The 27,077-nt window shown below is 45.3% G+C and overlaps 1 protein-coding gene across 1 annotated transcript in view; it reads right to left on the minus strand.

Moving 5' to 3' along the window:
• Positions 1-27,077, minus strand: part of MINPP1 (multiple inositol-polyphosphate phosphatase 1) — a 169,212-nt gene that overhangs the window by 130,434 nt on the left and 11,701 nt on the right. Inside the window, exon 2 of the mRNA XM_086921960.1 lies at positions 8,800-8,997. Within this exon, the coding sequence (XP_086778086.1) occupies positions 8,800-8,997 (198 nt within the window). The remainder of the gene's footprint in view (positions 1-8,799; positions 8,998-27,077) is intronic.

Below are 27,077 nucleotides of genomic sequence, written 5' to 3' on the forward strand. Positions count from 1 at the left end.
CCAACACCCACACCAGGAACCTTGGAATAATCAACCACACCCAACACCCACACCAGGAACCTCGGAATAATAAATCAAAAGCAAACTGGACAGGACTGCAGAAGTCAACGTCTTCACTGCATCCTGCTTCCGGACTCTGATGATGCCGAGGAAGATATTCAAATGGCTTCCAAGCAACACTAGACAAACTGTTACGCACACCCTATTCACCACTTAGTTGGACTTTGGTAACACCCACTGTGCCGGGATTACCAAGCAACTTACTGGAAGACTTCAAACCATCCAGAATTCGGCAGTCAAACTCATCTTCAAACACCCACAAAGAACTGACATCACACCACATATCAGGGAGCTGCACTGCCTACCAATTTAAAAGCATACTCATTTCAACCTCCTCACACATATTCAAGACACTACACAACTAAGGCCCCACTTACCTGAACACTTGCATCTCCTTACATCAACCACCCAGACACCTCCGCAGAATTTCTACTTGCACACAACCCACACATAAAGAAAATCAGATCATGAAGACGAGCATAATGCAACATAGCTCCTAAAGCGTGGAACGGTCTCCCACTCCACATCAGAGTCTCCTCCTCCCTCAGTGAACTCCACGGCTGAAGACCAGGCTTTTTAATTAAACAACCTACCACAGACAGTGATAAGCACACACACCTGCTCAGCACCAGGATACCCTTGTGGGTGACAGTGAGCTTTACAAATACACATAACATACCAAAACATAAGTGCATTTGTTTTAATGCAACTCAAAACAAGATTTGGGGTCTCGCAGTATTTTCCTGCATACGTGCTTACAGAGGATCTCTTTTAGGAAGCCATCTTCAATTATTAAAAGAGGGTGAGAGCACACTGCCCGACATCCCAGCACTCAATTAACCTTAATGTATCATGGTAAATGCAGTGCATTATAACACTTACTTGAGTGACAGTCTTTAGTTTTTCACTCTTGTTGGTGCAGCCAGTGCTGTGCATCTCTGACACTTGTTTCATGAGAACTGTCCTTCAGTAGAGAGCAACACATTTTGGGGGGGGGGTGGAAATGCTGCCCAAAGTACGCTCAGGTCTCTGTACCGCTCAATGGGTGCAGGTACATCAGTGAGAGCTCGCCAGCTCATAAGCTCAAGGGAGTCTTTTCAAACAAAATGAGGGTGGGAGCTTCAGAGCTGACGAGCATGAGAGGATGCTGACAAGAATTTGGGCAACATTTCCAGCCCCCCCCCCAAAAATGGCTTGTTGCGTTCTACTGATGGTGGAAGGAATCTAGAAGCACCTGTATAGAGCTACACAGCACAGGGTGCACCAAGATGGGTGAAACATTAAAGACTACTACTAAAGTAAGTGTTATCATGCACTGTATTTACCATGATGCATTGGGCCAAATTAATTGTGGGGTGAGAGGAAGTGTGCTCCCACCCTCCTTCCATCTTTACTTAGTACATTTGCTCCTCACATTCCCATGTAACTATGTTCATATTTTTCCAGTGGGTGAGAACGAGGGCCCGCTAACTTGGTAAGTAATCCAAATGTTATAATGCAGCTCTGCTAAGCAGGCATGTGATCAAAGGAGGACAGCAAGAATAGAGGCTATACATGCGTTCGAAAGCTTACAGGAAAAAGATTCTTAACACAACACCTAAAAGGCAGGTGCTCTTCAATTCTCAATCGGCTTGGACAGTTAAGGCGAAGCCTCACATTAGGTGGGAAGTAAGCATCCACGTGCTACCTCTTCTGCACATTGGCCAAACTTGAAAATTCATTTACTATACACATTTTCAAGATTTTAAATATACAGACACCAATATAACAGCCATTGCCAATGCTTGTTTATATAAACTGTGAATGAGTCAGAGAGCATAGGAGCTTCCAATGCGCCTCCCCTCCTCCCCTCTAGGAACTAGCACTGACCAAGCCTGGGTTAAGGTGGACATTTTCATTTAGTTTATCTTTGTCTTTTTCATGCCAAGCATCACCAGTGTGTGGAAGGCAAGGGCAATGCTTCAAAAAGAAGGGTAAGGGAGGCCTGAAGAAAAGGGAGGAACGTCAGCTATCCTTATGCTGCGTGAACTAATAGAAAAACATTAGTGGTGATACAAAAGCTAATTTTAATTCTGGATGTGCTTTAGGTGGGTCTGCTAGGCAACATTTTGAAAGTGAAGTTGTTTTGTTTTTTACTCGCATGATAACTAAAGTAGTTTATTTTTCGGTCTTTCTGCCCTGGCGAAGCAATCGGTGTTAGTTTTTAATTTTCAAAAGGTACGGTCTTCTTGTCAGGAAGAGATGCTTTCGAGAATGCAAGTGCTCTCTGCTAATAGACCAAAGGCACGTCTAGCACTTAAAAATCAACGAAATTGCCACGCTGTTCACTTGATCTTTACAGTCCATTAACATAATTGGCTGTACGAGCTATTTTTTCACCACTGGAAGGGCTAATGTCATCCTGGCAGTGACGGTATCATTAGTTGGCTGATTGGCATGGGGCTAGGTTAATATTAGCATATTTAATTCATGAGAAACTGATTCACACTGTGCACTTGAACATCCTGTTTGGGAGGGATAAATGTGTTGTTTTGAAATGCTCAAGTAGGTGTTTCTTCTCTCGCTCATCGTTTAGTGTCCAGATCCTCAAAGCTGTCGTATTCGGAGACAAAAACGAGGCTATTAGATGAACTGCACTTAATTTTCAGCCCAGTGACTTCAGGATTCATGCCATTGTTTGAGAGTACCAAAGTAAAGATCTGCATAATTAAGTAGTTTTCCAAAAAGCACCGACGAGGGCCCGATTCACTAAGAGTTCTATGCACTCAAAATCGACTTAAAGGTGCAAAAAGCTGAAACTGCTTTTCTGATTTCTCAATTTACAAAATGTTCGAAATCACAAATTTCAAGGGGAGAGATCTGATGCTAGTTCAGGATTTTTGCAGTCGTATATACAGGCATAGGTCCCAGGGGAACCAGGGCGGCCATGCACATTGCTTCAACCATCGCCAAAGCAAGAACTGAACAAACCCCATAAGTGGCTATTTCCAGCCGGCAAATGCATGCAAATTTCATCCTACGAATGGTAAGGACAAGTGAATTTCCAAGGAGCTAAAGAGTATGTAAACACCCCCTTATACTCTTTATGCAGTGGTTCCCAAATGTTTTCAACTCACAGCCCCGTGTCCTACTGGCCGTGGCTCCCCATTTTCTTTTTTTTTGTGGCAGGTGGGGTGATGTAAGCCCAGCCTCAGGAGTACTTCCATTTTTCTCCCTGAAAATAATTGGTATGGAGCCAAAGAAGGTATTATAATTATAGATGTAACAAAATAAAAATATAACAATAGCTTAATGAAAAATTTTCATTGGCTGAAATAGTATTTAAGCACAAAATAGACCCCTAGGTCTGATATTGGAGAGAGTGCTATAGTGTCTCTTTTACAGGACGGTTTCCCTCACCCACCTGAAGGTGGCATGCTTCATCACAGGGATACCTCCTCACACCACGATCCTGGTCGTAATGCGGGCTACAACCCTCTATCTGAGAGGGAGGAGCTCAGGGATGTTTTTTGAGAAAAAAGGAATACTAAAATCTGTAGAGGACCAGGGTGTTGTGTACGGAGAAAAAAGCAGAAATGTGTGTGAGCTAAAACTAACGCTAAGGAACGGCAAGACCAATTTTCATGTGGCGTCCAAAAGTTAGGATTAAGATAAAATACAGCAACAGGGGTTTAGTCAACCTATCACAGGACAGTGGGGGTCGACACCTTTTACCCTCTGTAGAGGTGTAGCGGCTTTCTTCAGGACCGACAGAAAAAGAAGTGGAATAACTTCTCCCCACATGCAAAAAGCTAGTGAAGATACAAAACCAGTGGATGGAGTGGTTCCTAACTTCGAAATGTAGGGTCCATTGGTCAGTGTTTTTACCCGCAATTATAGGTAATCAAATTACATCTTGACTTCGGCGCAAAACTCGAGGTGGCATCTAGGTCCTCGCGACACCGAAGCAGCAGGTGTTGATTCGCGCCTTGGAAGGGGACACGCAACGGCTGCGAGCAGTCTATTAACTTCCTGTATTGTGGAGAGGTTCTGTCTCTGCAATACAGGAAGTTAGATGCCATCTCGAGTTTTGCGCAGAGGTCAAGGTGTCATTTGATTACCTAATATTGCAGGTAAACACACTGACCAGTGGCTCCTACACTTTGAAGTGACGAACCACTACATCAACTGGCTTTATATGTTAACTATCTATTTGCATGTGGGGAGAACTTACTCCACTTTTTTTTCTGTCAGTCCTGAAGAAAGCCGCTAAACCTTTATGGAGGGTAAAAGGCTGAAACATGTCGACCCCCACTGTCCTGTGACAGGTTGAATAAACCCCTGTCACCATATTTTATCTTAATCCTAACCTTTGGACGAACCATAAAAATGTGTCTTGCCGTTACTGAGCATTAGTTTTAGCTCACACATATTATCTCTTTTTGCTCCCTATACTACACACTGCTCGTCTACAGGTCTTAGTATACTTCTTTCCTCACAAAACATCCCTGAGCTCCTCCCTCTCAGAGAGGGGGTTGTAGCTGCGTTACGACCATGTTCGTAAAGCGAGGTATCCCTAGAATGAAACATGCCACCTTCAGAGGGTGAGGTTAACCGTCCTGTAAAGGGGACACTCCAGCACTCTCTTCTATATCAGACCCAGGGATCCATTTTGTGCTTTAAAGTTGTGATAGTGGGGAGTTGTCTGCTGCAGGTCTTTAATCCTCCTCAGGCCCTCCTTTTGTGTTATTAACGAAGTCAGAAACAAAACAGCACTAGGGGTCTGCTTGTGGAATTTTTTTAAACTATTTTTGTTTAAAAAATTGCCTCTGGTGAGCAAGAAAAGAGAATGTCAAGTATGAACTGACACGGGGTTAAGGGAATGGACACTGCTGACTTTTTACAAAATATATTGTGGTTACAGAAGTATTCAAATAAGAAATGCTGTACATACGAATTTGTGTAGGACCTCAGGGAGTGTCCTCATTATTCCTTGGAAGTGTAAAACCTAAGTCGCCCTAGAAACCAGAAAGGTCTAGTGTAATGGACTCGCTTTGATATGCGCACTGCTCTGGATGAACCTGACTAAATCATCTGTGATCGCTGAATATCGTTGAGTGATAGCAGTCTAATTCCAAAATAATGCTTAAACTAGATCTGGTTTGAAAATGCCATTTTAGTGCAGGAAGTTTCAGAATGGGCAGAAGCAGACACGCCTACAGGCTCTGCCTCAGTCCAGGTGCAAATGGCTAAAACAGGAGGTGCAAGTAAGAGTCCAAGACAAGACTACAGGACTTAGAAATATGGAAACGAGAAGCATGGCATGTTGGAGTCCAACATATGAGGGGTTACAAGGGACACTGTGAGGCACACAGGCTAACTCACCCTAAACATTCCCTCTACAAGGCAGAAAACCAAAGGCATTCTGCAAGGTCTAAAATGTCTTCCATCCTTCGCCTTTCACTTTCAGGACTCAAATGGAAGTTAGTGGGTTTGAAAATGAAAACCCCACTTTTTTCTAACATAGCCACAAACTTAAAGCCCAGAGCCTCCCTCCACAGATCCCGCATTGTGTAGGGCACCTGGCCTGGGATGTAAAGGACGTAAGGCAAGGAGACGGGTAAAGGTTGAGTAGGGGTTTCCACAGGGTCGGTTAGTTTCCTTTAGGGGCTCACTCCTGGGAACCAAGTGGAGGGAGAATGGGTGGGAGACAAAAGAAATAATTCTCACTGGCACCTTTCATTAGATAACGGCTTGGTTCTCAAACTGTGTGCTTGGTGCACATTTGTTTGCGGCGCCCCTGGCTAGTTTTGATGGCGAATCGAGGTGCCGCGGCGCACAGATTATGTGTTCAGTACATTGTGGGGGCGGGAGGGAGGGAGGTACGGTTTTTCAAAGTAAAACATTTTGCAGGTAGTAAATGAAAACGGTGCATCTGCTTTGTATTACCAGGAACCATTTTACGGATGGGGATAGGGAAAGGAATCAAAATGGATGATTTAAGTAGATTTCCATGCCTCCATATGGATGTTTTCTAAGGACTGCCTGAAAAAATGCAAAGACCTACAATGAGCAGACTTCAAACTTTCAGACTTACTTTCTGAATCCAGCCCCAGGTTTTTCAATCAGAACCGTTCACAAAAACTAGGACTTTAATGCCTTATGTGCTATGGTGGTAAGCCAAAATTGTGCACTTTTAAGAGGTTGTACAGATGCACATACAAACCAATACGTGTTTTAATGAAAATGAAGGATAAGATGGCATTTACAGGTTCTTAAGCAGCAGAGTGTACTGCTTCATTGGTCGCATCCAGAGGGGAAGAGACCGCTTATTTCCTCTCCATTCTGATGCTGCACATCTTATTTTATGCTTTAATAGGTTGGGAAGCTCAGATTTCTTTTTTACATCGACCTCTACGAGGTAGTTCATATGGAGGTGGACATTGTGAAAACAGCAGCAGATCTAGGGATGATGGAGTCATCCCTTCCTCTACAGTGGCGGCTCCTCCGCTATGGTGGAGGAGCGTCGCCGCACTGCTTTTGAGCAGTGCAAAGTAAAGGAAATATAAAATTATAATACCTTTGAGCTATTATCATTTTATGTTTCCTGGCCGGGTCTGCCCTGCTCTCGGAGCATGGGAGGAGTGGTTTGCACACCCTTCAGTGTGCAAAGACTATTTGGTCAGTCCTCTCGAGCTGCCCATACCAGTGATGCGCACTTTCCCTGTTCTACATGCAGGCTGCATTAAAGCCTGCGTGGAAAATATGCCCAGGCCCCCATTCCCTGGCTGAGCGTCCAACCAGGATGCTCAGACCAATCACAACAATGCACTGCAGCACTGTGATTGGTCAGGAAGCCTGGGTGCAACACTACAGCCTGCTATCGGAACACATTGGCCCCTTAAAAGGATTATTTGTAGGTCAGTCTCTTTACGTGCTCCAATACCCTGATAGAACAGATAAGGATATTTGTCACTCTAATCAACACAGACCTCTTCTACATGCTCAACATGTACACAATTGACACAAATGTTCTAATGTCTACACAAGTAATCAACAAAATGAAAGTGAGAACTAGGTGGCAAGAGAAAGAGGACATACCACCAAATCAAGTTATCTGCATATACAAATTGACACTACCCTGGTAGGACAACGCAAAGCAAATGAGGCAAACAGCCTGAAAGCTGCTCCCACAGAATGTGTGCAAACTCCCAAAAAGAGACACAAAGTGTTGTTCCATTGATCCTGAATTGGCCCTGTTCAAACCCAGTACAAATCGGAATATTACGGAGAAAATGATCCAAATACGTCTTACAACGGGCAACATGCGTCAAACCCAACAGCATTGAGGATCAAATTAATACATGGGTCTCATCTCCTCAATTAACCTTTTTTAGCAAATTGGTAATATTTGAATAAATTGATTTATAACAATGCTTATTTGCTTTACTCTGTGCCTGGGCTCCTTTTCACCAGTCACTGTCACTTGGACCGTGCATTCTGTAACTCACTCGCAGTGCATGTGAACTTATAAGTGCATTGATACCACGGGTATTCATACAATATTGAATATGCCATTTAGCAGTTTTCTGTGGAATGGGTACCTAAAGACACCTTACTCATCACCAAGGTGGTTATGGGTACACAAGGATCAAACGTAATCATTCCTATGTATTGTTTCATGATGGAACCCTAACTTTACATTTCCTTATGTAATGCTTACATCATCGGCATACAATCTGAATACAACTTAAGACTCATTTTTCCCAACTATCTATTCATTTGTGCATTAAGTTTACATGTCTACAGTTTATAAAGTTAAGCTGCATGTGAGACCAATGTTATCTTGATTTCAATACAGTGCTTAATGTGAGCAGGTGTTTGAGAGCGAGGCCCACCAGCACTCTTTTTTGGGGGGCCAGGACATATTTTTCATCAACAGACTTTGACCCAGAAGAAGAGAAAGAAAGGTAACAAAAATGGAAAGGAGGAACAGAAAGAAGGAAAACAGTAACAAAAGCAAAAAGCATGGCGGAAAAAAAACCTGCAGAGTGAGGTAATATGGCAAGGAGAGTGTAATGGAGGATGAATGAGGTGGAATCAAGGTTAGACAGCCTTGGTGTTCGGCAAACCCAACACTCAGCTGTGGCGCAGGCTTCTGAGAAATTCTTTGGTCCTTAGGACATATTATTTTAAACATGAAGCACTGCTTCAGAATAATGTGAAATGGTCAGTGCACAAATAGTGTTTGGAAGACTAATTTACCTTGGGTCAGAGTGCAACTAAAGGACGGACTTTAGATACAAGTGCTGACAATAATTAAGCTGAGAATGGAGCGGGCTGGAACTGGCTTTTCAGAGACTAATTTGAACGTTTTAGGGCTCCTACTTAGCTGCAGGCTGCTTGATCCATGTTTGTATGCAAAGGCTTGATGAAGACCATAAACTGACCCAGAAGAAGCGGATGGGTGAACTCAAAGGACGCAAGATAATATTCGACGAAGCTCTGGTCTAGGTCTTGTTGCCCATGGGCATCCTTTCCTTGCTCAAATTGCCAGTGCAGAGATCTCTTAATTCTCTAACATGTTCATGTCCTTCATGCACAACTCCCATTTCACATAGGATATCTACATAAATCTGTAATAAAAATTTGATTCGGCCTTCTGTTTCAGGAATAAAAAAACTGCATCCCACACATTAAGATTCTTTTAATACAAATGCCTGTATAGTCTTACAGATAATACAAAAACATTAGCATTACCTGCATTTAGATCCTTCAAAGGTACATCTAAGAGAGCTGCCATTTTCTCCAGAACTCTCTTCATCTCCGGTCCTTCCTTGAAGGCGTCCACCTGGTGCATTGCTGTGTCATTCTCCTCTATATAGGTGACAAACTTCTCACAGTGGTCGAAGAACCGCATCAAGTAATCATTAATTACAGGTTCGGAGCCCGGGCCATCTATGGTGGTAAAAAACCATGGATGTTAGATAGTCCATCAGTTTACTCCATATACATCAGTACACATAAACATCCAGTGATCAGGGTATGCACTAAAGTCTTTTATAAATCTGCACAATACAAGGGCAATAGTTTTTGAAAACCCTGGTTTCCTCTTTATCATCAATTCTCCATCCTATTTTCTTCGCCATAATCTGCATATTTGTATTTCATTAGCACTCAATTTTTGGAGTGTGGCATATTGTTTCTATACAGCATGTTGACAAACACTAGAAGAAAAATATATATAATCACATTTTTTGGCTATCCCAAAAAGAGACATAATTTGGACATAATAATTTTTCATATAAGACTTAAACGAGGTAAGCATGCCCCTCTGATATCAGATATATGATCTATAGGTCACAGCATTCCAGGTGCAACTCAACCTTTTATCCTTCTGAAATTCATAAGTTAGGTTCCATTACTTTAGCAAATAGGAGCACCAGTCGCTTTGCCTAGATGAGAAATAGCACAAACTGTGGTACTATTAAACCTGTTGAGTAAAATCTAAAAGTGTCTTCGATCTTTCAGTGGCTCCAAATTATATTTTTAACACACGTTTTTGGAAACAGTGGTCCCGGAGAGTGAGAGGCAACACTTGCGTAGAGCAATGCAAGTCGAAAGAAGTCTCTAGGCGATTCTATTAACCTACGACAGCCAATTGGTGGGTTTTTAAACTGTGTGGGATGAGAGAGATATCGCAAGATGTCGGGAAGGAGATAATTATAGATCTTAGCCACTTGGTAGGTGAATAGTCTGCCTCCAGTACTGTCAAAAGCTCTTACAGCCCAACAGGCAAGATGGACAGCAGGAAGGACTTTCAAGTTAACATGTGCCAGGACTACATCATGGTGGCAATTCACATAAGGCTGGCAATTACAACAAGGACAATATCTGCTGGCCGCACTTTGTTCCTCAGGAAAAGGATCTATTCTTAAAGGCCATATAACAACTTGGGACAGTCCTTTTCCACCTGAAGACATTGGATAGGAGTGACTACGAGTCTAACACGTGTAGCGCTGCAGTAACACAACACAGAACTCAATGCAATGCACATCACCCACATCTTAGATTTATAATTTTTTTTATAAATATCTTTATTTATATGTATGGCAAGCATACAATCATCATAACTATAACAACAGTTGCAGAAGGAGCGTGCAAGAAAAGCATTGTTGCAGCAGCTTCAATGATTCAACGAAAAGTCAAGAGAGCAATTAAAAGGCACAGTACATCTCCCAGCAGTATACCATCAGAGACACAGTATCTGTGTTTCATGTTCAAATAATCAATTATCGCTTCTTGGGGCTATGCTGCACTCCATATTCCTCTCCGTCAGGGGTTGCTGGGTAGCATCCAATATGTCCAACCCGTAGTGACTCATCAACTACCCCATCTTAAGTTTGAGTGAGAAACGGGGTACAGTCATTCTAATGTTAAACCAGTGAAGGAAACGATTGCTCATAAGAGGTCAATGAAACACCAGAAGGTTTTTAGTTTCCAGTTGTGCTAAACAGCACTTGAGGCTAAACTCAAACTTTAAATTGGAAAGGACGGGGTGGAGTCAACATCTGACTGATATTCAGTCGCAATGACTCAATGACATCAAACGTAACTTGAGATATTTTTGTGCACATACAACTGGTTGTTGGTAAAAAACAGTGCGCCATATATTTTACATTTATATTAAAGATAACCAAGAGGAAGGAGTCTCTAAGGACTTCCGATTGACAAGGAAGCCATATCTTAAGTCATAAGACCTGACCTCTGCCTACAGACTTGATTATGAGATGCTGATCAATAAAAGGCAAAATATATTGGAAGGCATTCCACTGAAAAAAATCATGAACTGGATCAACTTGGGTATTTTATGCTACACAGGTATATGCATGTCAAGGCTGCGAAAGTAGACACTGGTGTAGGAGAACCCATTGTACAGGGTCAAGACAGTTCTTTAAATGTAAAAAAAAAAAAAAAAAGTTCAGTGGCTTTAAGTAGCTCAATCACAGAAAAATTAAGCTTCCTAAAGTCAGCTGACATCCACCATCGTGGTAATGATAAACTTGCCACCAAGGAGGAAATCATTTGCATTTTTGGTAAATTAAACAACCCAAAAATCATCTGCCACTGTTTGTGTAAATATAAGTTCTAGTTCCCTGGTAATGGAAGAGGTTGGCTATAGTTGCATACATAAGATGAATAATAAGAAATAATGAAATGTCCCCTGTGGAATGATGCACATGAGACCTCTGGAGCAATTCCACAAAACTATGGAGTTGATTGAAAACTAGCTTTTCCAGAAATCTGTGAAGATACTGAAGTAGAGCAATAGGCTGCAAATTATCCAAATCGGATAGATTTAATTAAGGTTTTTTGAAAGAGGTTTGATGGTAGCCGTATTTCAAACATTAGAGACAATGCGCATGGTAAGAGAACCGTAAAAGATGAGCAAAAGGTCTTTTGATAAAGAGGGTGCAAGATGTGCATCTAGAAAGCTTGGCAAACATGTTCGTGAAATACTGAGGAATGACATTTGTGGATATGATAAAAAGAGCAACAAACAAAGCCAATAGGTCTCAGAAATCCGAGAGCTATAGGCGCTGGCAATGTTAATGATTTGTGTATTCACTAAAAATAGCCCAGAGCAATACCCAAATGCATTTACATTGCCAACGCCCATAGCTCTAATACTGCTGAGACCTTGTGGAGAGCTTTAATGCTCCGACACATCTCCCAGCACGCTGGTTTGCACCTAAAATATTCTGCTCAGCTGCAGCCCAGGGTGCAGCTTGTTTACCCCAGCAGGAAACTCCACATAACATTATGGTCCACATTGTGACATCTAGTTTAATGCTAAGTAATGTATAGGAGTGTGGTTGCCAATTTAGAGAAGTAAGCAATGTTAACTCAAAAGATTGTTAGGATTGATGCTTCAATCGGAAATTGTAAATGATCCCAATAGTTTAAATAGAAATCAAAAAGCAGCAACTTTTGTGGAAACTCGTTGACTATACGACTTAAAATTCAGATCGAATACCCCCCTCCTCCAAGAAATACGCTCGGAAGAACATTAACGCATTGTCCACATTGCTGTGATGTAGATGTGTTAGGTCACTGAAATTACTAGAATTCAGAAAAGGATATAAATTCTGTTCCATGGCTCATGGGGGGTATCCTATCATTAAGGTGGCAGATGCAGAGTCATCTGGACTAAGAGTGTGACAGCTCATTTCACCCCAAATATAACTGCCTTTTACTGAGGACCAGTGGCATTGGCGCCCATTTCACGGATTTTATAGTGAGTCCTGGAACTACTGGTATTTCAGTGAAGTTCACACAGGGCGAACCAAAACAGAGCTAGATCTGTTTTGGTTTTAACTGGGCAAACGTGAGATGGAGTCATGCTCTAAATATGAAGAAGAAAGCACAGAGATGTAGGGATAAGAGTGAGGCCAGGCAGTTCAATACCTTGACGCCCATTTAATTGTGTAGAATGGGAGGGAGGCGGAGACAGCCGCACAGCGGAAACAAAACCAAAATTATGAGTAGCCCCGCCTCTTCTCAAAGTGATTGAAGAAAGACCTCACTGCGAAGGCTTCTCTGAACTAGCGCTGCACAAGTGAATATAACACCATGACATCACAAACACACACCATGGTTAGGGGCAGTGGGGTAATTATTGATCGTATAAAATACACATAAAGACACTGGGGTGGGGAAACAAGTGGTAGGTAATGGGCGGCCACTCACTGAGGGTCCTTGCACCTCCCTAAGGTTCCCATGAGCCGGTTGTCAGCGGCTCCTGATTTGCCATGCTGGTATCCCATGAAGGAGAGCAGCCTGGAAGGGTGTGTCCAGGCACTGGGAGCATCCCAAGCGTGGAGAGGGAGGACAGCTCCGCCCTGCAGAGAGAGAGAGAGAGAGAGAATTGTAGCACCAGCCCACATGGGGATGAGGAGTTGAGTGGTAGTGCTGCGTGGGCTGCAGGCAGAGGAGGAAAGAGCCTGACAAGCAGGGGTGGGGAGGAGGCAGCCGTAGCCTGAGGAGATGGAGCGAGAGGCAATAAGAGTCTATCCTGCGAGAGCAGGGGGAGGAGAGCAAGCAGCGACAGCCAGGGAAGACAGGGGGTTGAGCAGAAGCTGAACACAGGAGTACCAAGGACAGGGGGGAGGGGACGAATAGAAGCACCCGTCGGGCCCGGCGAGGCTACGGGAGGCAGAGGCAGCCGCTCTGAGGAAGCGGCTTGTAGGGGAAGCAGAGCAACCAAAGCAAGAACAGTAGGGAAGGCGCATGGGATATGAAGAAAAATAAATGGCTTGGCACTAATGAGAACACCTGGCTCGTAAACGAAGCAAAAAGAAGTTTGTTAATTGATCATAACATGAGCTATAGTGGAGGTATAGTGTACTTGGTTGCTGCTCGAGGACAAGAAATGCAAATGCTACTTACCAGTATGCATCTGTTCTTGGCATGTAGGGCTGCTGACATTCATATCTGTGTATAGATCGCCGCCTAGTGTTGGGTCCGGATGATTGCACATTGTTGTCCTGGAAGAGTCTTCGAAGTATCACGAGATAGGTGGCTCCTCCCCTGGACTACAGTGCGCATGGGCATCGACTCCATCCCCAGATTGTTTTTAGCCATTGTGGCCGAGATGGAGTGAACTAAGTGAATGATGACCATGCCATGAAATGATATGTAAACACTGCAGCTGCTACAGGCGCCGGGGAGGAGGGCGGGCGATATGAATGTCAGCAGCCCTACATGCCAAGAACAGATGCATACTGGTAAGTAGCATTTGCAGTTCGAGGCATGTGGGCTGCTGAATTCATATCTGTGCATAGAATACATAGCAGTCCCTCCATTAGCGGCGGCCGCCCGTGCCAGCTGCAGCAGTTTGGAAAAGTGTCTTGAGAACAGCCTGCCCTACAGCTGCCTGCTGTTTAGAGTGCACGTCTACACAGTAATGTTTAGTAAATGTATGTGTGGTAGACCATGTGGCTGCTCTACATATGTCCTCTAAGGGAATGTTTCCAAGGAAGGCCATAGAGGCCCCCAACTTTCTGGTGGAGTGGGCTCTGTGTGGAATTGTAAGAGTGCGTTTTGCCTTTGCATAGCAGATTTGAATACATTTCACGATCCACCTAGCAATACCAGCCTTGGAAATAGCGTTACCTTTGTGATGTGGCGCAAAGGCAACGAAAAGCTGTTTAGTCTTTCTGAAACCCTTGGTCCTATCAATGTAATACATTAGGGCCCTTTTAACATCAAGGGTGTGGAGCATCCGCTCCGCCAGCGACTCAGGATTTTGAAAGAACACCGGCAACTCAATTGTTTGGTTTATGTGGAACTGAGACACAACCTTGGATAGAAATTTAGGGTTAGTGCGGAGCACTACCCTGTTAGCATGAACCTGGAAGAAAGGCTCTTGGATTGTGAGGGCCTGCAGCTCACTAACCCTCCGTAGCGATGTAATTGCTACTAAGAAAGCCACTTTCCAAGTCAAGAACTGAAGTTCGCAAGAATGTAGTGGCTCAAAGGGAGGACCCATCAGTCTTGTAAGAACCACATTGAGGTTCCATTCTGGAGCTGGTGGAGTCCGTGGTGGAATGACCCTTTTGAGTCCTTCCAGAAAAGCTTTGATAGCAGGCACTTTGAAAAGTGAAAGGTGCTGTCTATTCTGGAGGTATGCGGCCATCGCAGACAGGTGAATGCGGATGGAAGTATATGCCAAATTACACTGGTACAGATGGAACAGGTAACAGATGATGTTCTGAATGGAAGCATCTAGTGGATTAATGTTGTGGTTTGCGCAATAAATGACAAACCGCTTCCATTTAGCCGCATAACATGCTCTAGTAGTGGGCTTTCTTGCCTCCCGAATGATGTCCATGCAATTGGGAGGAAGGTTAAGGTAGCCAAACTCTAGGACCTCAGGAGCCAGATCGCCAGGTTGAGCTGTTGCGGATCTGGGTGCTGAATGTCACCATGGCTCTGCGTCAGAAGGCTGGGTGTGAGATGAAGCCTTTGATGCGGTACCACGGAAAGTTCCAGAAACGTGGTGTACCATGGTTGGCGAGCCCACGTTGGAGCAACTAGGATGAGAGTCATCGAGTGCTGCCTGAGCTTGCGCGCCACCAGCGGTATCAGGGGTGCTGGGGGAAAAGCGTACGCAAATCTGCCTGACCAGTTCATCCATATCGCATTGCCCTGCGATAGCGGGTGTGGGAACCTGGCGGCGAAGCTTTGGCATTTTGCGTTCTCCCTTGTGGCGAACAAGTCTATCTCTGGATGACCCCATCTTTGGAAGTACGGCTGGAGTACTGATGGATGTATCTCCCACTCGTGCATTTGGTGGCTGTGCCTGCTGAGCAGGTCCGCCATCTGATTGTCTTTGCCTGGGAGGTGTTCTGCCATGAGGAAGATGTTCCTCTGAATGGCCCACTTCCACATGCTCTGAGCCAGATGAGACAGCTGCGGAGAGTGTGTTCCCCCCTGTTTCTGAATGTAGTACATGGCCGTCATGTTGTCCGTCCGGATCAACACGACCTTGTTGCACAGATGTACTTTGAATGCCTTTAAGGCCATGAAGATCGCCATCAGTTCTAGTACATTGATGTGCATCTTCTTCTGCTGTAGTATCCATAGTCCCTGCACTGTGTATTGGAGTACATGCGCTCCCCATCCCTGGAGAGAAGCGTCCGTCGTCAGGATGATCTGCGGCACAGGCTCTTGAAACGGTCGGCCCTTGCAAAGGTTTCGTGGATTCCACCAATGCAGAGAGTTGTATGCCCGACCGCTCACCAACACTAGGTCTTTCAACTGCCCGTGAGCCTGAGTCCACTGACGTGCTAAGCACTCCTGAAGCGGACGCATATGTAGTCTGGCGTGTGGGACTATGGAGATGCAGGAGGCCATCATGCCTATCAACTGCATGAACACTCATGCTGGAAGCGAGTGTTGAGGTCTGAATCTCTGGATCAGCGACTGAATGCTGTCGACTCTCACTGAATTGGGCTGCGCAGTGGCCGCCAGAGTGTCTATGGTTGCACCCAGATACTGCCGTATGTGAGCGGGCTGGAGATGGGACTTTGGGTAATTCAGTGAGAACCCCAGATCGTGCAGAAGGTGAATGGTTTGGGACACGTGGTCGGCGCACTGCTGGGCCGACTTGGCTTGAATAGGCCAGTCGTCCAGATAGGGGTAGACGTGGATGTTTTGACGTCTCAGATGCGCCGCCACCGTGGCTAGGCACTTTGTGAAGACCCTTGGCGCTGTGGTGATCCCAAAAGGCAGAACCTTGAACTGGTAGTGCTGGTTCTGAATGGTGAACCTTAGGTACTTTCTGTGAGAAGGATGCAGGGGAATGTGAAAATACGCATCCTTGAGGTCCAGAGTCGCCAGGAAGTCCCCTTGCCGAAGCAGTGGGAGAACCTGCTGCAGCGTGAGCATATGGAAATGTTCCGACAGAATGTAAAAATTGAGAGGTCTGAGGTCTAGGATGGGCCTGAGGGATCCGTCCTTCTTTGGAATCAGAAAGTACAGGGAGTAAACTCCTGTACCCCTTTCCTGCAGGGGCACGAGCTCTATTGCGCCTTTTTGCAGCATGACGTTGACTTCCTGCTGCAACAAGTGCAAATGCTCGCCAGACATAGGACGGCTCTTTGGGGGTATGTTGGGTGGAGTGGATGTGAGCTCCAGACAATAACCATATTGGATAAGAGATCTGACCCACCTGTCCGTGGTGATGGACTTCCACACGGGCAGGAACTGCTGGAGTCTCCCCCCGACCGGTGTTGCGTGGTCGGGGGGCATTGACAAGGCGTCACTGTTTACTGGCGGTGGAGGACCTGGAGCTGTTATTACCACGTCCTCTGCCTTTGATGTTGTTGCCACGGTATCCACCCCGACCCTTGTTGGTATATGAGGATTGGGTGTTACTCTTATAGAATTGCGTGGATTGTGACGCTTGACCCCTTGAGGTGCCTCTGTTACTGGAGCGGCGAAAGGAACCACCCCGAAACTGCTGGGACTGCAGGGCACCCATAGATTTAGCAGTGTCAGTGTCTTTTTTCATTTTTTCGAGGGTGGCATCCACTTCTGGGCCAAACAGGTGGTCTGGATTGACAGTTTGGTTTAGGATGGTAGTTTGAATGTCTGGTTTGAAACCTGATATTCTGAGCCATGCATGTCTACGCAGTAGAACGCTAGTGTTTATTGCTCTTGAGGCGGTGTCTGCCACATCCAGAGCACACTTAATTGAAGCATTGGTGATAAGCTTCCCCTCCTGAATCAACATTTCAGCTGCCTCCTTATATTGATCTGGCAAGTGCTGTAGAAGGGTCTCTAGAGTGTCGTAGTGTGCCCTGTCGTAGCGCGCAAGTAGCGCCTGTGTGTTGGATATGCGCCACATATTTGCTGCCTGTGCAGCAATACGTTTCCCCGAAGCCTCAAACACTTTTGATTCCTTGTCTGGGGGAGGAGCATCACCCGTAGTCTGTGAGTTGGCTCTTTTGCGTGCATTGGAGACAACCAAGGAATCCAGTGGCAACTGTCCTTTGATGTATGTTGGATCAGTGGGCGCTGCCTTGTACTTCTTGTCAATACGAGGATTAATGACTCTTGCTCGGGTGGGCTCCTTGAAAACCTCTGGCGCATGTTTTAACACCCCTTTGAGCATTGGCAATGTCTTAACAGTTTTTTCAGCCACTGAAAAGGTGTCAAAAAGAAAATCGACGTCTACTGGGTCTGCATGGAGATCGACGTCATGATTGGCTGCAGCTCTTTCAATCAGAGCGTTGAAGGCCGCAGAGTCTTCTGTTGGGGAAGTCTTTGCTGCAAAAAGCTGAGGCTCCTGTCCCGAATGAGGGTCCCAGGGGTCGCCCCCGGCAGACCATGGCTCAGTCACATCCTCTGGGTCTGAGTAAACTGGATAAGCATACTCATCCTCATCGTTTCCATCACCCTCCTCAACATTAGAATGAGTGGGTGAGAGTTCCTGACTTTGTGGAGATGCAGGCTCCAAAGGGGCAGATGCACCCGCAGAGTCCAACTTCTTCTTAAGTGGGATCTGGAAATGTTCTAAAGCTGGCTCAGGGGTGATCTTCCGTTTAAGGAGAGAGAGCTTGCCTGTGTTGGCGTCGATGATCACCTCTCGACGCTCCTCCTCTGCCAGTGGTTGGTGGCGCGGGCTTGGAACCACTAGCGATGCCTTCGGCGTCGAAGATAACTTCAAGGGCACTCCGGCCCCAGGTTTCGCAGTGAAAGCCTTCGGCGCCGTCTTTGGCGGCAACGTGAACAGAATCGGCGTCTGCGCCTTCGCCGGTTTCTGTAGAGGCTTGGGCGGCACAGTGTCCTTCGGCTTGACCGCCGCGGCCCCCTCCCTAATACGCTGAAGGGACTCCGTGACCTTCTTGGTGAACGAGGCGGAGGGACGGACCGGCTCGAGAGAGTATTCCGAAGCCGGGTTTGGAACGGCAACCAAGGACGCAGTCTTTGGAGCCGACGCAGCTCCCCCCTTTGCCTTGTCGAGTGGAAGCGGGGCAGTTAGAGACTTGGGGTCGTCCTGCCGCTTCTTCGGGGCCTTCTTATGGTCGTCTACCTTCTTGGTGTCGATGCGACTCTTCAGAGCGTCGACCAACTTCGGCGCCGACGCAGCCGCTTCGACCGTTTTCGCCTTCGACACCGTAGTCTTCGGATCGGCCATTTTGGCGTGGCTCTTGAGCTTGACGGCCATCTTGGATTTCTTCAGCGCCGAGGCCTCCGAAGTCTTCGACCCGACCAGTGCGACTTGCGCTTTCGGTTTCGATACGGGTGGCGTCGACACCGATGGTTTCACTTTCGGTTTCTGCACCGTGAGTGGTGCCGTACCAATGTCCGTGGCCGGGCCGGAAGGCGGAGCCGTGGGACAGGAATCAAGGCTTTGGGTAAGGCCCGAAGGCGATCCCTCGGCCTGGGCCTTAGAAAGTGAGCTGACCCCGGAGTCAGTGTGAGGAAGCTCCTCCTCCGAGCTATCCTCTACGGTGGCAATGGCCCCGTCGTCGTCCCCTGTGTAAACAAATAGGAGGACCCCACTCTAAATCATAGAGGACGGTGGGGAAAGTAATTTTAAGAAAAGAACAGACGTCCGGAGTCGGTGGACAGTGAGGATGGTGTCTTATTTTAGTGTTGGACAAATGGGCATCACCATTATAGACTATGATAATTGTCAATAAACGAGGGGCATGAATACCATGGAAAAGGCAAAAATTACACACTTATTGAAAAGGCAAAAAGGTACACACTTATATAATTGTTTGTCCCTATCAGGAAAATTACGTATATGCTAGTTTGTAGAGTAGACACGGGAAAGTGACAGATTCTAAAAAAGTTGATTCAGTTATCTTGAACCACTACTGTGCATCTAGTTACAACACTACGACAAGTATTAAACAGGTTTTTTGATTAAAAGCATATCACCACATGTGTTTGGTAACAGTATATAAATTTTATTACACTTTACAAAATATTAAAAACACTTTAAAAACATTTAGCAATAAACATGATCATCACAATGTCTTGGATAAAATATCACAGAATCAAAAGGTCGACGCGGCGTTTCGGCTTTCTCTAGTACACCTTCATCAGGACTGATTCTTGTTAATCCAAATGGATTTATTATCCACGTGGATGGAACTAGTTGGTTCCACGGGGAGTCCTTTTTTAGAAAATTTGGACCGCTGGTGGATTTGGCTTTGCTAGTGGTTATTCGCAAAGTTGCTCTGTCTCTAATCGTGGGTTAATTCAATTTCCCCTGCTTAGAGATCGTCTTATTTTAGAATATGGTAGGGGACTTGATACCCTCCTTCTATGCCTTAATAAGGCTATATTCCTGCCGTGTTTTAGCTGCCAGGAGGAGCCACCGTTTTATATAGTCGATCGTCTGGCACTGTTCTCCCGTGGGAGCCGGAGTGCTGGTTGCAAAAATCCAAAACCTCTTTCAATTAGGTAAGGATGTGTGCCACACACGATAAATGTTTCGTGATTCTCCTCCTCTGTTTGGTGATCTCAATATTGTTGCAATCGGCCTCCCTGCTCCTTCCTTCCTGGCAGCCCGTCCTTGTTCTCACCGCACGGCGTTACCCTACCTCCTCGACGACTTCCTCGAACTCCCCGTCTTCCGCGTCGTAGTCCTCCTCGACCTCCGACGCCGGGTTAGAGTCTGAGATATTCTGGATGGTGTCGTCGTCTACATACTCCTCGAAGATGTTCGCTGGAGGGGGTGCCGAACTCTGGGCCTGCAGTCTTGCGGCCCTGCGGAGCTTGAGAGTCTTCTTCGACCGGAACTTTGAGCAGGCCATACACTTGGCCTCGTCGTGGTCCGGCGATAAGCACTTATTGCACACTGGGTGCACGTCGATATGTGGGTACTTTGAGGCACATACCGGGCACCTATTAAATGGACTTTGTTCCATGATGAAGTAGTCTGGACCGTCGTGTAGGCCCGTCCGCACCGAAAGCACGCGGAAGGGTAGTAATGGTTCGGAGCCGATGAACAAACGAACCCGAACGATAGACAATACCGACGCGAGTCCTAAAGACCTTTTGGTCTCAAGTAAAGAAAGTTAAACAATTATCGATTCCGACAGAGGGAACCGAAACACATCCGAACCCAATGGCGGAAAAAAACAATCTGGGGATGGAGTCGATGCCCATGCGCACTGTAGTCCAGGGGAGGAGCCACCTATCTCGTGATACTTCGAAGACTCTTCCAGGACAACAATGTGCAATCATCCGGACCCAACACTAGGCGGCGATCTATGCACAGATATGAATTCAGCAGCCCACATGCCTCGAACACACAGAAGAAGCATGACCCATGCATGTCATGGACCAACTGGGAGAAAAAAAAATAATAGAACAATGTGGGAGCCAGCAAATGGCAAGCCTAAGGGCGGGCTGAAGCCCACTACAGTAAATACAGCACGTCTCCTCATTTCGAGGCAGCGTATCCGTGCCGTCTAGAGCAGTGAAATAAAAATCATCAATGATGGGAAAAAGCCAAGAAGTGGTGACTACAGGGGGATAGAAAACAATTTCCAAGTTGCAAAAGATGGGTTTAGGAATATGTTCTCCTGCGACTATCCCTTTTGATGTGTACCTTCTTAATAAATACCATGATGGGCGCACACTGTAGAAACTTGCGCAAAACCGGTCAGTTAGCCAGCCATGCAGACTACAGATATAGTGACCAGTACAAAATTATACCCCAATACAAAGCAGCAAGCAACATCAAAGGAACAAGACCACACCAAGGCAGACAATTTCTGCAAAGAGAAAATGTCAGCTTCTGATGTCAATTGAAAGCCTAGTAGGAATGGGTTGCTACCTACTGAGCTCTTAATCAGAACAAGCATGCAATGAGAAATCAGGAGCAGCGATAAGCTGATTCAGGAAGGGTTATACTTTGAACCCTCATTCCTTGATCAAAAACTTAAACCTTCAAGCATTGGCAAATCCTAAACCCCAGATTTATCTTATTTGTGAAAACACTGGAGCCTAGAGAAGAGATTCAACAGTTAAATACTTTAAATGTGTTCTGAGCTCTAGGCACTGTCGGCTCCTATTGACATGCCTTTGAGGGGTAACACCAGGAGCACCCAATCGGAATATATGTATTGGCTGTGTTTTGATGTAATCCATCATTCTTCATCCATCACTCTCAAATTATCAATGCAACCAATTTTTACCAAGTTGTGTACCGTCAGCTTCATATAGCAACTGAACACAACGACGAATTATTTAAAAAAAGATGAAGTTGTATCTCGGTTCAGAATGTATTTCCTGCTATCTGTTCCCCTTAACCACACATGACCATAACCCAATCTGTGATCACTCATTGTTGTACACTAACTGCATCAAGCTGGAACCAAGTTGAGCCAGGATTGGCGTTCAATAAACTCGCATTTGGGCAGTCAAAGATTTGGACACTGCTAAACCACAGTAGCAAAAACTATTGAATTATCAAATAAAAACAAGGTCTCATCGATCATTCACGCTGCATGATTGATTCCTAGAAGGGTTACTTGAATTTTAAGGAAAGATCTAGAACTACAGCGTACAGGAGGAGCATCCAAATCTGCCAACATGTCCAATGCCAAATAACAAGCAACTTATCAATGATCTTCAACAGCAACAATGAAGTTAGCAATGGGTCTTAAGTTGGTGAGAACCATCAAAGTGAGGAATGTTGCTTTTTTTTTTAAAAAAAGGTGTCATATCCTCTCAAAGTAAATATGAAACCCTCTTTTTCTAAAACTTTTATTGATGAAATACAGTGGAATTAACATGTAGAGGAAATGACTATAAAAAATACTAAATAAAAGCGTCATAGTCCTATTTCTTAACTCCCGTTTTAAAGTTTTAACAATTATGAGCTGTGTAAACATTTATTTGAATGCCTATTATCATTTTAGAACGTATGTTCGCTCACAGATCGAGACAAACGACGCTCAATCATTTGCAATACCAGTCAGGTCAAACCCTACTCAAGCTGTTTTGATAGCATCCCCTCTTATGCACCCAAAATGGTCCCTACTCTTCCTAAATTCCTTCCTGGAATGCACAAATCTCAATGTGGGGAGGGACAATGGAAGGTTGATGGGGCTGAAATCAAAACCATTTGTCATTTGATAGTCACAAGCTAGATTATGTGTACTAAACAATATAGTTACCAATTGAATCTATACTTGTAATGACAGGAATAGATTAGAAGGCGGAAAATTCCCATCACTGCTCAGAAAGAAGTCACTGGATCGGCAGAATTCCACACAGAATTTAACAATCTAAATTTAGAAATGTAACACTGAAGCACTTTTTCCAGCCCTTGAAAGCACCCTTCAATCTTTCAGAAGAATTTCAAAAGAAACTTTTTTGATAAGATGGTCGCCTAGGTTCTCTCAAGACAAATAAATAAATGTTTGCAATGCAAAACTAGCAGTTTTCCGGTTTTCCCTTTTCCGTCAACTTACAGCTTCCTTTACAATCCCTGCAGCTCAATCATGCAGATTTTTACAGTCTTTGTTCATTCATTCAGCTCCTTCCAGCAGCACGAGTCAGAATTGTGCTAAATTCAATATACCTTCTGGTTTTTAGGTCTGGATGATCTGTTGTGGAGTATTACCCCATGGCTTGTCTGCTTCCGCTTTTTATTACGTTCTGCTTAGGGACTTTATTTTTTATTTTTCTAGCAACTGCCTCTATTTCGCTGTATTGATAGAAAACGATCAGCAGAGGTCAGTAAAATAACAGAATCGCTTTAGCATTCCCTAGATTCCAGGCTTTAGAAACGTGTTCTATTTAAAAAGTGAGAAAAATCAGTTTGCCTCATACATTTACTCCAGACTGAGTGCGTGTAGCACTACTCCAAAGGTTAATCATAGGAGTGCCTGGTGTTTTCAAGCAAATGCTGACAAACCTATTACTCTTTATGCAGCAACAAGGCATGTCACAGATCAGGAGAAAGATTTCTAGGTAAATAATTCATAGCCACATAAACACGCCAACTGTCACCAAGAGTAAATGGGTGAAACGTTGAAGATAGTTCCAACAAAGCAAAATGTTGGTTTAAAGGACAAAATGACAGAACTGACGTCAATTTTAAAATACAGTTTTCCACAGGAACACGACTGGGAGGCCACTGTCTCGCTATATACGGAAGATGTCTTACTATATTTAGCCGAGCCAGAGAAATCAATTAAGAAGATTTTGGAGATTTGTAATGTCTCTGGGTCTTACTTGGGGCTCCGCAAAAATTGGGACAATTCTTGTCTCTACCCCTTGCAAGATGGCAGCCCAGTGATACTTGGAGCTGTTCGGTCCCAGTGGAGGAGCGGGGATTTAAATATCTAGGCATTAGTATCACCAGAGATCGCCAGATATATCTAATTCTAATTTGTCCCACTAAACAAAAATTTCCTTGAAAATGTTACTGTTATTGTTCACCCCTACAAACTCTCAAGAGACAATGCTCAAGCCTAGTTTCTCGATAGAATAATACATTATGCAGAGTGAACTGCATTAATAATCTGTTTATAATATGTGGTTAAATACTCTAGAAGGCTATAGACTGTATTTGAGCAGGATGACCACAGAAGAAATTTTTTTACCAAGTGACCATTTGCAAGTGAAGTGAAAGAATGCATTCATTGGTTTAAAGTTTTGACACTGTGTGAGAGAAAGAGACAGAGCAGGGAGCTCTGTGGACACTCGAGGGGGCATTTTGGAAACTCACCTTGTTCCCGGCTTTGCCGCTGGTCGTCCTGGTCTCCCTCCCGCCGCCGCAGCTCTACACCTTTGCGGCCGCAGTGCGGAGGGGGGACTACACCTCCCAGGCTCCTTTGCGGCGGAAGCCGCCACCGCCATTTCCGCACCCGGAGGCGCTTTAAACAGAGGTCTGCCCCGGTGGAGCGGGTGCTCTGTGGACACTCGAGGGGGCATTTTGAAAACTCACCTTGTTCCCTGCTTTGGCGCTGGTTGTCCTGGTCTCCCTCCCGCCGCCGCAGCTCTACACCTTTGCGGGGCAGTGTGGAGGGGGACTACACCTCCCAGGCTCCTTTGCGGCCGTTCGGGGCAGGAGGCGGCAGGGCTGGGCCATCCCCCTAACGTGCCCCCAATTCTAACGAGAGACCTTGCCTGTGAACCCCGCATACTGACTTAGGTGCAGGTATTTTCTTGCTTTCACAAAGTCAACTTACAACCAGTGACTATGGGACAACGATCGGGAAGGGGAGGAAGAAAGTGCCGAAAACTATAGGGGGCAGTATTACTGGGACACTAGACAACTTTATCACTAGACCAGCGGTTGTCTTAGAACGCGAGATAGCCCTCACAGAGAAGCGGCTATCTTTAGGATCCCTTGGCTTAAATTGGTCATCATTGGGTAACATCAAGAACGCTGTAACCCCAGAACAACTTGGTAGCCAGAGACATAGCTGGGCCAGTTTGCCAGAAGTGTGTACAGGATTAGTTGGGTGTAACACCATCTCCTCTGTGGACACCACTTTAGGTAGTAGTATATCATCGGCAGAGAGTGGGCTTGTTGAAATAAGCTCAAGCAAGGACCTAGTTGAGCCCACACCACAAATTCCAGTAACACATCCCAAACAACCTGGGAAAAGAAAGAGGGGTGGGGGAAGACAAAAGGGCCGATGCCCAAAGGTAATTAAAACATGTAACATCGTGACAAATTTAACTCCCCTAGATAACCTCTCTTCGTCTAGTGCCCCCATTACTATGCAGAGCGTACCCAAAACTACCATCTCCAACGCAACCTCACAGTCATCTAAATGCACAAAATCTGCATTACACATTCCTGACGGCCTCGTCGCACAAGTGGAACAGATACTGAAGTCATTTATGCTTCCACTAATAGAGACTGAAGGTAATAAATGAGAACTTGGGAAAACTGCAAAAGGCCACCTCGGAAAATACACATACACTAGACAGTTTGTCAGCCTGCATGCAAACTAGCGGCCCTGTCCTACGCCCCCAAAAATCCGCAGAGCCCAATAAAAGTCCACCACTGATGTCACGTTCAATACCACGACCCATCTAATAGGGAGTACAACACAGAGGCTGAAAGAATTAAATCTACGGGAATTACGGGGAAAAAATGCTCAGAAGGGGTAAACAGGAAAAACAGCACTGTACAATTAACACAGGTAGAGGGAAGTCTGAACACAGAAAAGACAACCAGAAGTGTGGGAAACCTTCCCGTTATCGACCTACCCCCACAATCTACCCCATTGGTGATAGTACTGGGTAATGTACCACCTCTCCTTGAGGGAGTCAAAGAGGATTACAGCCAACTAAAAATAAAGTAACTCATTGGCTGTCCTGTAATACTGTAGAAGGACACATGGCTGTGTATGATGTTATCATGGTTCGCCGAGTATCCTGGCTGGGTAGTTTTAGAAAAGCTAGAAGGGGAGATTGTATAGTGATAAACTTAAACAGCCCTGCTCCAGTAGAAAGCATATTCAGGGAAGTGGAGATGGGAACAGTTTCCAGGGGCCAAGCTATAGAGATACTGCCACTGGGCTTCTGTTACAGGAGGGAGATCCCAGGTCGGCCCGATAACTGGAATATGGGTCAACAAGATAGGCCACCCTACTCCAAAAATCAATCGAGGCCGGGCCCTTTACTTTTGAGACCAACCGGGGTACACACTTGGGGTGGAAATGGCTATTCCCAGTTTCCAGTGGGCGCAAACAAATACGCAGCTCTCTCTGGTCTTAATGACTGTGACGGACTATGTGCGAAACATACCATATCAGCCACCAAAGTTAACAGTAGCATACCCCCTGATTGGCACCTTCAAGATGATTGCCCAGCATCGAAGTCTCGGTCTGTGGAGCCATTTCCAGAAACTCCTTTTTCTTCCCCGGGAGCAGGGACTTGGGAAATAACCCCCCTGTAGAAACAATGGCTATTTCCCCTGGGGAGCAATTGGACGTTACTTTAGGTCCAAATGAGTACACCCTGGATCATAATGTTCTCTCATGGAACATCGCGGGGTTGGCGGGGAAAGTCGCAGACCCCCCTTTGGGTACAATTCATCAGCCACTTCTCGATAATATGCCATCAAGAGACGTGGCTTGTTAACTGTAACCTCTTGCTGGTGGGGTATAGAGCTTTTTTTGTCCCAGCAACCCCATCTAATAGTGGTAGAGCAAAGGGAGGTTTGGCAATCTTCACATCCTTGGTCTTGAGATGTAATATCAGGGTCGTCCCTATTCAGGATTGAACAGCGATGGGTACATCGCCTCCAATTGGATACACTGGGCCTAAATGACTCTGTCTCTTGGTCATCACTGTCTAGATGATCCCCATTTAGATAAGTAGGCACTGTTCCACCACCTGCTCAGACAACTAGCTGTATCAATTAATCTGGACCCCTTCTCCTTTAGGGGTCAAGGTTGATTTATCCTGCTATCCGTGACTAGCATCTTGTCTTTAGATTTACCCATTTTACTGTGTTGATTAGTATAAGCAGTGTC

This window comes from Lissotriton vulgaris, chromosome 5 (assembly GCF_964263255.1).
Source record: "Lissotriton vulgaris chromosome 5, aLisVul1.2, whole genome shotgun sequence".
Classification (NCBI taxonomy): Eukaryota; Metazoa; Chordata; class Amphibia; order Caudata; family Salamandridae; genus Lissotriton; species Lissotriton vulgaris.